Genomic DNA, 8730 nt, shown 5'->3' with positions numbered 1-8730 from the left:
AATATATATGATCTGTTGTATAAATTGATTTGAAAGTAAAATAACTCTTTATGAAATTTTAAAAAATTATTTTTTTAATAAAACACAAGGAACAAAATTTTAGGTAATAATTATGTTCCTCAGAATTTAAACTTGGGTTGTTCACTGTTTCTGCATTTCAACAGACAACTATCATTGTTATGATCCTTTTCTTGTTAAAACTGTATAAAATTATAGAAAATTTATGATTGTGTCAACAAATTGTTTTTACTTTAGGCTTGAATCAAAGTTTCAACTTTAGCCTAGTGTATGAATGGGCCCATCTTGTTTTGGATTTTTTTGTAGCGTGTCAAGGTACACAGATCCAATTCATAAATGGGCCAGTTGAGAGTGAATATTTTGAGTCCTAGCCATGGCCCAGCATTTTTTGCAACAAACAGGGCCATTTCAATATGTTTCGGAAATTACTTTCCGCCCTTTTTCCGTGTTCTGCATCGTCCAAATCCAGCTTTAATGGTTTTGTTTGGACCAGAAAATTGCTCTCAGCATGGTTGCCATAAAGCCGAAAGCAGCATGATGATGTTTGTGGACAAATTGCTCCCAAGTCAATTATACTGCATCACCAAAAATGGGGCTTTGTTAATGGAGTTGACAACCATGGATTGATGCGCGCATTGTGTAGGACCAAGGACCCACGTTTTGTATTTGCAATTCGATCAAGTCAATACTGGGTTTCATTCCCATTATGCCACTGTAAAAAAGTTTGACCCAGTGTGGAGCTTTAATCATTGCCAACTTAATCTGTATCAAACGACTCTAATTAAGCAGATGTTTCACTAGATTTAGCTATCTAAACATAAAGGCGTGAGAGGCAGAGCAAGATAATGAGCAATTAAATTAGATGTCTGAATTCATTTTGTATTCAAATCATTGATAGTGGATTTGAGTCTGATAAGTGATGAGCTGTATGATGATCTTTCTACTCCGAAGATAACAAGCTGTTAACGTCAACATAGTTCTTTGAATACCAACTCCAACTCAAAAAATATAATAATTTTTGTGAGGAATTATTGTTCATCATGGGATGAGTTAGCGTGATATCCATGACGGTACTTCCACCTGCCGCAAGGGGGGGGGGGGCTGGCGTGCGAGAAACCTCTACCACGCTGGATCATTAGTTGCAGCTTGTCTAGTCTGTATTTCTAATAAGTATGAATAGTTAAATTTTGAAACATCTGTGTCTTTCCTAATCAATATGATCACAATCCAATAAAATCTGTCTTGAAGTCTCAGGTGAGGATCGATATATGTTCCTCACGATCTGGAATATAAATTTCAAACAAAAAAGAAAATCTTGTATAAAGAAAACCCGAATGGAACAATATACTTCAAGATCAGGGAACACAAAAACTTAAAAGGAAGACAGGTATAAAGGTACTGTTTAAACTTCTACCAACATTAGAGTCATTAAACTTTTTTTTATGCTACAATAACATCTAGGAGTAACAACAGTAGCTATAAGTTTATCTGATCTCACCATATATAGTCAATCAAGGGCGGGAAAAGCTAATGTTATTAAAAATTAAACATAGAAAGAAACATGCATGCTGCTATGGGGCTGCAGCTAGCATGCAGAACATGTGGTCAGGTCAAGGAGACACGAGCTACAGTGAATGTTTCTGGTCCCGGAGACTAGAAAGCGTGACAATACAAGTAGGAGATGTAGGCGTCCAACAAAACCCTTGAATATGTTGCACTGCACCAAAACAAAAGCCTTTTAGAACCTGAACTCATGCTTTTCTCATAATATAATGATGATCAGTTATAGGTAGAGGGTTTTTTTCTTAATTTACAAGAAGACAAAGTCATGATTATGGTTTATCATCATGACATGAAATATATGGTCAATATAATCTTCCTATAGCTAGGCGACTTATTGCTCAAATTCAAAAAAGATGATGATCCAGCGAGACAAAAATATCAATAAAAGAAGGAATTAGAGACAGGTACCTGTTTGGCTGTCTAGAACTTCTATTGACATCGGTGCCCCCTCCCTCATGTTTGAATTTCACTCTTTTACTTTTGTTTTGGAAAATTAAAAAATTACATCATTTTTTACCATGCATGTAAGTACAGAACGTTTTGCAGTACTCCGCATTTTGGACTCAGAAAAAACTGACATATTGTATTATAATTAAAGACTACCAAAAACTATAACACCATATATAATAAATATTTGAACATCAAGATTATATTAACAATATGATCAGATCATATGCCATTTCCAAGGGCACGGGTGTAACATTAACTGATCTAGCTATAGACAGCTTCTTGGATTGTCCACACATCATGATCATCATCATGTTAATTTGTCCCTTGATTAACAGAGTTGATGATCAGTAACTCCTCCGGCCATGTGAATAATAAATTATCTGAGAAAATTAAAAAATTAATACAGTTGTGAAATGTGGTTTTGGATGGGGGGGGTGGGGGGATTCTCGAGTCCACAAAGCTTAGCCGGCCATGTGATAAAAGCAGCTTTCTTCTTTCTTGTAAAGCGAACACGCCCGTTTGGGTGCAATCATGTGGTCTACTTTGTTATAATTTCATTCACATCTCCCTTAGCCCCCACCCTTTATTTTTATTTTGTTGATCAGCTTAATTCCATGTAAATGGTGATATAAGTGAGTGATATTAGAAGCCGTATGTGAAATGTATGCATAGATGAGACAAGTTACGGGGTAATATTTATTATATATGGCTTTGGAAGCTGAGAAGGAATGTGGTAATGGTAATTGCTACGTACATCGGCTCGGGAAACGGGGAGACCCGCTCGTGCGACCGGAAGAGCCCAGCCTCAGCCACTCACCCTCCCTATTTATTTAATTATTGATATCATAACTTAATCGTGATTAATTAAACTGTTTTAATTATTATAAGCTGAGCAACAACTTTATATATTTTTTTAAAATTACAGAAAAGGGCTCGAGAACTAGCGGATTTCCTCAAAGCTACTACCACGAAACAAAAAGTGGATTCTCTTCTCTTAAATACCTTTCAAACATAGCCCCTTGGAGAACCCCTCGCGTGTCTTGTGTGTGGGTATATATATACCACCATAGCATTACCCTCTCTCCATCCCCTCTAGCTATCTCATATCTCAGTACTCCTTCATTGCATTACATAACACTCCTCACCATTAAAGACAAAGAAGATAGAACAGCAGTAGAGTCACAGAGAGAGAGAGAGAGGAACGAATATGGCATCTGATAAGGTGGTGGAGACTGTGATAGTAGGCAGTTATGTTGAAATGGAAACTGAAGGGAAGCCCAAGGATGTGAAAACCAAGCTATCTAATTTCTTTTGGCACGGTGGATCTGTATATGATGCATGGTTTAGCTGTGCTTCAAACCAGGTCCATTATCTTGCTTTCCCTTCGTTTTACCAAGACTGGTCCATTTCTGCGCTTCTTATTCTTGGCTTGGTAGTTTTTCCTAATGGTTTCGGGGGTCTGTTTCTTTCTTTGTTTCAGGTGGCTCAAGTTCTACTTACATTGCCCTACTCATTTTCCCAGCTGGGAATGCTCTCCGGCATACTTTTTCAGCTCTTCTATGGATTGCTGGGTAGCTGGACAGCATATCTCATTAGCGTACTCTACGTAGAATACAGAACCAGAAAAGAAAGAGAAAAAGTTGATTTCAGGAACCATGTCATCCAGGTTTCACTCGATCTTCAACAACTAGATAGAGAAAAGACAATTTCTTCCCTTTTATTTAGCAATATATGCTTATCGGCTTCTCACATGGGTTCCACGTTCTTAATCATGTAGTGGTTTGAGGTTCTTGATGGACTCCTAGGAAAACACTGGAGGAACGTGGGCTTGGCATTTAACTGCACTTTCCTTCTGTTTGGATCTGTCATTCAACTCATTGCCTGTGCGAGGTATACCTACCGATTCTGACCAAAGCTTTTTAGCTATATATCTCAATTTTATATCTACAAGTTTTCCTAATAAACAAGTGCCTCAAATCTGATCATCAATTTCCGCAAATTAACTGGGAATCTTTTTAATGTTTCAGCAACATCTATTACATAAATGATAATCTAGACAAGAGGACTTGGACTTACATCTTCGGAGCTTGCTGTGCCACGACTGTCTTTATCCCTTCCTTCCACAACTACAGAATTTGGTCCTTTTTAGGCCTCATAATGACCACCTACACTGCTTGGTACCTCACCATTGCCTCCCTCCTCCATGGCCAGGTAATCATTTCATTTCCAATTTAATCACAATCTTAACAACTCCATAAGATCAAACTCGTATATAGAACTGTATGAATCATGAAGTTAAAAGTACTCATGCCATTATGACTAATTGATTAATTTACGTACTCTGTTACAAGTTAGATAACAATGCTGCACTATGATACGTAGTACTCATGATTAAAGAGGTCTCCCCTAGTGAAAGAGAACTACAAAAGAAATGACAACATGTATTAATTGCTCAACTCGTGTTACCGTTGACACGAGGTACAGTACTGATCTTCAAAAGCACAAAACTTTTGGAGGCCATCAGCGTGTTCTTAGGCTTCTGGTTTATATTGTTATTTCTTGGCCTTTTAGTTTTAGTACTAATAATTAGTGGTTGATGCGTGGTGGTGACTTGTATATAGGTTGAGGGTGTTAAGCATTCGGGTCCAACCAAGCTGGTGCTATACTTCACAGGGTCCACCAACATTCTCTACACATTCGGGGGACATGCTGTTACTGTGTAAGACAAAGCCCTGATTTTTAAAAAAATGGTGCCTTTCACGTTTTTTAGGAATCTGCTCATGTAGCTTGCTCCTCATTTGCAATTTGCTTTTGACCTGGTCATAGATTTGAAATAAACTAAACTATATATGCAACAAGGCTGGGTTTGAAACTTTTACGTCATTTTGAAAGTGACTAAACCTACATTACATTTCGTTGGACATGATCTGACCACGTGATTTTAGTGACCGATCTGAAAAAACTTTATTTACCTCCCGAATATTCTCAATTATCAAAAATATTTTTACTTCTTTGGCGTGGGATACAAAAAGTCTTTATTCTTGGGAACCCCTCTCTTCCTTTTTCAGGTATAAAGCAAATACTCTTTTCGCTCTCTGTGCTTTAGCTTTTATCGTGAGAGGAGGGTTTTGAATAATGATATATTCAATTTACAAGTTTTTTTTTTTTTTGATAAAAAGGTAGATCATATTATAAAAAAAAGTGTCAAAAACATACTTTTTTTTAATACCCATTTTTTTACATTATACATAAATTACTCCCAAGTTAATAAGCGAAATCCACATCAGCTACAAAATAATAAGCTTAATATTAAAGTTTCCCAAAATTTTTTGTTCATATTTATATGTAACAGCAAAAAGAAAATCTCTATGGTCCCTACCTCATGGTGACTTTGCACATCTGTCAAGTAGATGACAATGTTCTATAAATGATAAATATGTAGGATGATCTTAGCCCAAGTACACCTTAGCCATATTTGGAGGATGTTTTACGACATAGCCTAAGGTTGAACAATACTGTCTGAACAAAAAAATATGACCTAAAAATTATACTTTGATTTTGTTTTTGCTTTTGTGCTCCTTTCGTGTGTACTGAGAAGAAGATTAAAACGCTGCTAACACTAGCTGAATCTGATAAATGTTGGTGGGTCAGGGAAATCATGCATGCAATGTGGAAGCCTCAGAAGTTCAAGGCCATATACTTGCTGGCTACACTGTATGTCCTAACACTGACGCTTCCCTCCGCATCAGCAGTATATTGGGCATTTGGAGACATGCTCCTCAATCACTCCAACGCTTTTGCTCTGCTCCCAAGATCACCCTTCAGAGACATGGCGGTCATTTTAATGCTCATACATCAGGCATGACCTCCATCCTCATGTTCATATTCATATTCATATGTATTACATGATTAATTTACACCTCCTTGTAGTCAAGTTTTTATTTTTTAATTTTTGAGAAGAACTATAATGATATTTTTTTTATCTGATTCCTGCAGTTTATAACATTTGGGTTTGCATGCACGCCCTTATACTTTGTATGGGAGAAGGCCATAGGTATGCATGAGTGCAAGAGTCTATGCAAGCGTGCAGCAGCAAGATTGCCTGTTGTCGTCCCCATATGGTTCCTGGCCATTATCTTCCCATTCTTTGGCCCCATCAACTCCGCCGTTGGATCACTTCTCGTTAGCTTCACAGTCTACATCATCCCCGCTATGGCCCACATTTTCACCTTCAAATCAGCCGCTGCCCGAGAGGTACCCTACCTTATAATCTTGCTCTGTATATACACCATAATATTCTGTCAACCCAGTTGAAACATCTGAGGAAGTACTTTTTCAGGTTCGGCCAAGTGTCAGATGTTTGACTGAGCAGTTAAACAATTCAATTGATAGTTAATACTCAATGTTTGTTATTATCATTTAAGAAAGTAAAGGGTAAAAATTAAGGAACACAGATCGGTAGCGTGTGGTCACCGTATAGCAGACCAGTCCCGGGCCGTTCTCCCAAACCGAAAATGTTTGGATTTTAATGCTCTTTACTTATCTCCAAGTCGTGTTTACTAAATGCACGAAAGAAAGTAATAGATAATTAGACTGGACAAACAATGCACAAAGGCACGGGATTCGTGCTGACCACTACGATCCAGAATATCTGTTCGTGCCTGATTCCCGATGTCAGGGAAGTATCCGAAAAACCTCCACCTCTGCATCTCCTGTCTCTTATATCTACGTGCACACCCTTTCTTACAGTAGTAGCATTTGCCTTTTACTGCAGCATTAGCCGTTAGTATAAAGTAAATGTGGTTTTGGTTTACTTTTATATCTTAATCCAAAAATAATAATCAAATTTTAGAAGCTACGGCATGAAGAGCTACTCGAAAGCTTGATGAGAAGTTTTCTTTAGTTTGTTTTTTTTTGGGTATGAGTTTATAAATTAATAGAATGCAGTATAACAGTTTGTGATAAATGGTTGTGATGCAGAATGCAGTGGAGCAGCCACCAAAGTACATGGGCCGATGGGTAGGGGCGTACACGATGAATGTGTTTGTGGTGGTATGGGTGCTAGTGGTTGGGTTTGGGTTCGGTGGATGGGCGAGCGTGACAAACTTCGTACACCAGATTGACACTTTTGGGCTATTCACAAAGTGTTATCAATGCCCTCCTCCACCTCTACCACCAACACCACGCCTTGATCTCAATGCCACAGCACCTTCTCCTGTTCACTACCATCCCCACCCCTAAACTCGCCACACCTCAGCCATTGATTTGTACCCCGTACCCAGTAGTTTTGCTGATCAGTTTCCTCCAGATGCTTTCACAGTATTTCAGCTAGCCTAGTTATCTCATTGCATCTTTGCCCGTTGGAACAACATGACAACAGAGGAAGGAGATAAATGTGGAGTTGAATTAGACCCAGCAAAATATGTATTCGGCCAATAGCCATTTCCATCAATTAAAGCAAATACCTTGTTCTACTATGTGTATCTTTCTGTCTCTTTTTTATTTAGTTTAGGGTCTTTGCTATGCATTTCACAAAAGAAGAAAGAGTTGTATCCAATATTGAAATATTCGGAATTTTCTACTTCTAATACTCGTGCAGCCATATGCTTGCTACTCTTTCAAAATATAAACATAAAAGTAATGATATTCATCTAATATCTCTCGTTATTTACTATATGTACGATCACCAGCAAGGGGGCTGAGTGCCTATAAAATTGCGGTACTGTTGGTTTTTCCCAATAATACATGCATGTAGAATAACCCTGAAAGAAAACACTCTCTAATGATTATTTAGTACTTGTTTTAAGCCTTATATCTTGGGGAATGCAATGTCCAACTACGTAACGTACAAGTTACCTCCTTTCCTTGAATGCCTGGTTCAACAATCGGCCAATAGCAAGCAGATAAATTATAATGGTGGTCCTGGCCTTCCTGGGTTATTCTTTTGACAGAACTATGTTGTGAACCCTGTAAATATCATAAGGCTGCATCCTGTTCGAGTTACGTACTTCAATGCTAATGCAGATCACGAGCAAGCTAGAACTGGCTTTATGATGGCGAGTATTGGAAAGTCAAGCAGGAGCAGGACCAGGGGCAGCAGCATTAATTCAATGCTGATCACTTTTATTCTTTTCTAAATACAACTCCGGGAAAGTATCTAAGCATCACTCAGTTCTGCAGATATTACTAGAGACCAATCGTTCCATGGCTTCAATTGTCCCTTTAAAATTTTTGTAGCGAATCCCTGGTGCTCTCCCCGGCTTTCGCCCTCTGACTGATCAGGGCACAGGCGTTTAGATCATGAAAATGATATCTCAAGAAATAAAGGTCATAAAAGCAGAGGAGAGAGCATCGTTTAAAGCTTCCGTGAATCTGAGACGCGAGTTGATGACAAAAGAATAACTAGAAATACCCTAATAATTAAAGAAAATGGAAAGCAGGAAAGTGATGACATACGGATTGGAGGGTATTGCTAAAATGTAGATTGATAAGGCTGCTAGCTAGACATTGTGGAATATTGTGAGGGAATCTAATAATCTGCAATATTCCCACAAAGGCTTCTTGGCAAATTAAGTTGCCCACAGTTCCCCGTAATGAAAAACCATGCAACTTTTGCAAGAGCATGCGAAGCCAGCCGGGAAAAATAAAGTCACCTATCTTTTCAGTTAATAAGCCCTTTTTCTGTCTAGTATATGGCTT

The 8730-nt window shown here is 38.1% G+C and overlaps 1 protein-coding gene across 1 annotated transcript; it reads left to right on the top strand.

The window, feature by feature from the left end:
- The first annotated feature begins 3059 nt into the window (after positions 1 to 3059).
- LOC108993301 (auxin transporter-like protein 5) lies at positions 3060 to 7686 on the top strand. Its single transcript, XM_018968181.2, has 8 exons — positions 3060 to 3394; positions 3512 to 3697; positions 3809 to 3921; positions 4059 to 4242; positions 4653 to 4750; positions 5683 to 5890; positions 6028 to 6285; positions 7012 to 7686. Exons 1-8 carry the CDS (start codon positions 3239 to 3241, stop codon positions 7270 to 7272), a joined length of 1464 nt encoding a protein of 487 aa, XP_018823726.1. The 5' UTR covers positions 3060 to 3238; the 3' UTR covers positions 7273 to 7686.
- The last annotated feature ends 1044 nt before the right edge of the window (positions 7687 to 8730 follow it).

Source organism: Juglans regia, chromosome 13 (genome assembly GCF_001411555.2).
Source record: "Juglans regia cultivar Chandler chromosome 13, Walnut 2.0, whole genome shotgun sequence".
NCBI lineage: Eukaryota > Viridiplantae > Streptophyta > Magnoliopsida > Fagales > Juglandaceae > Juglans > Juglans regia.
Note: the sequence above shows the minus strand (reverse complement) of the source record. Positions and strands in the feature narration are given on the sequence as shown.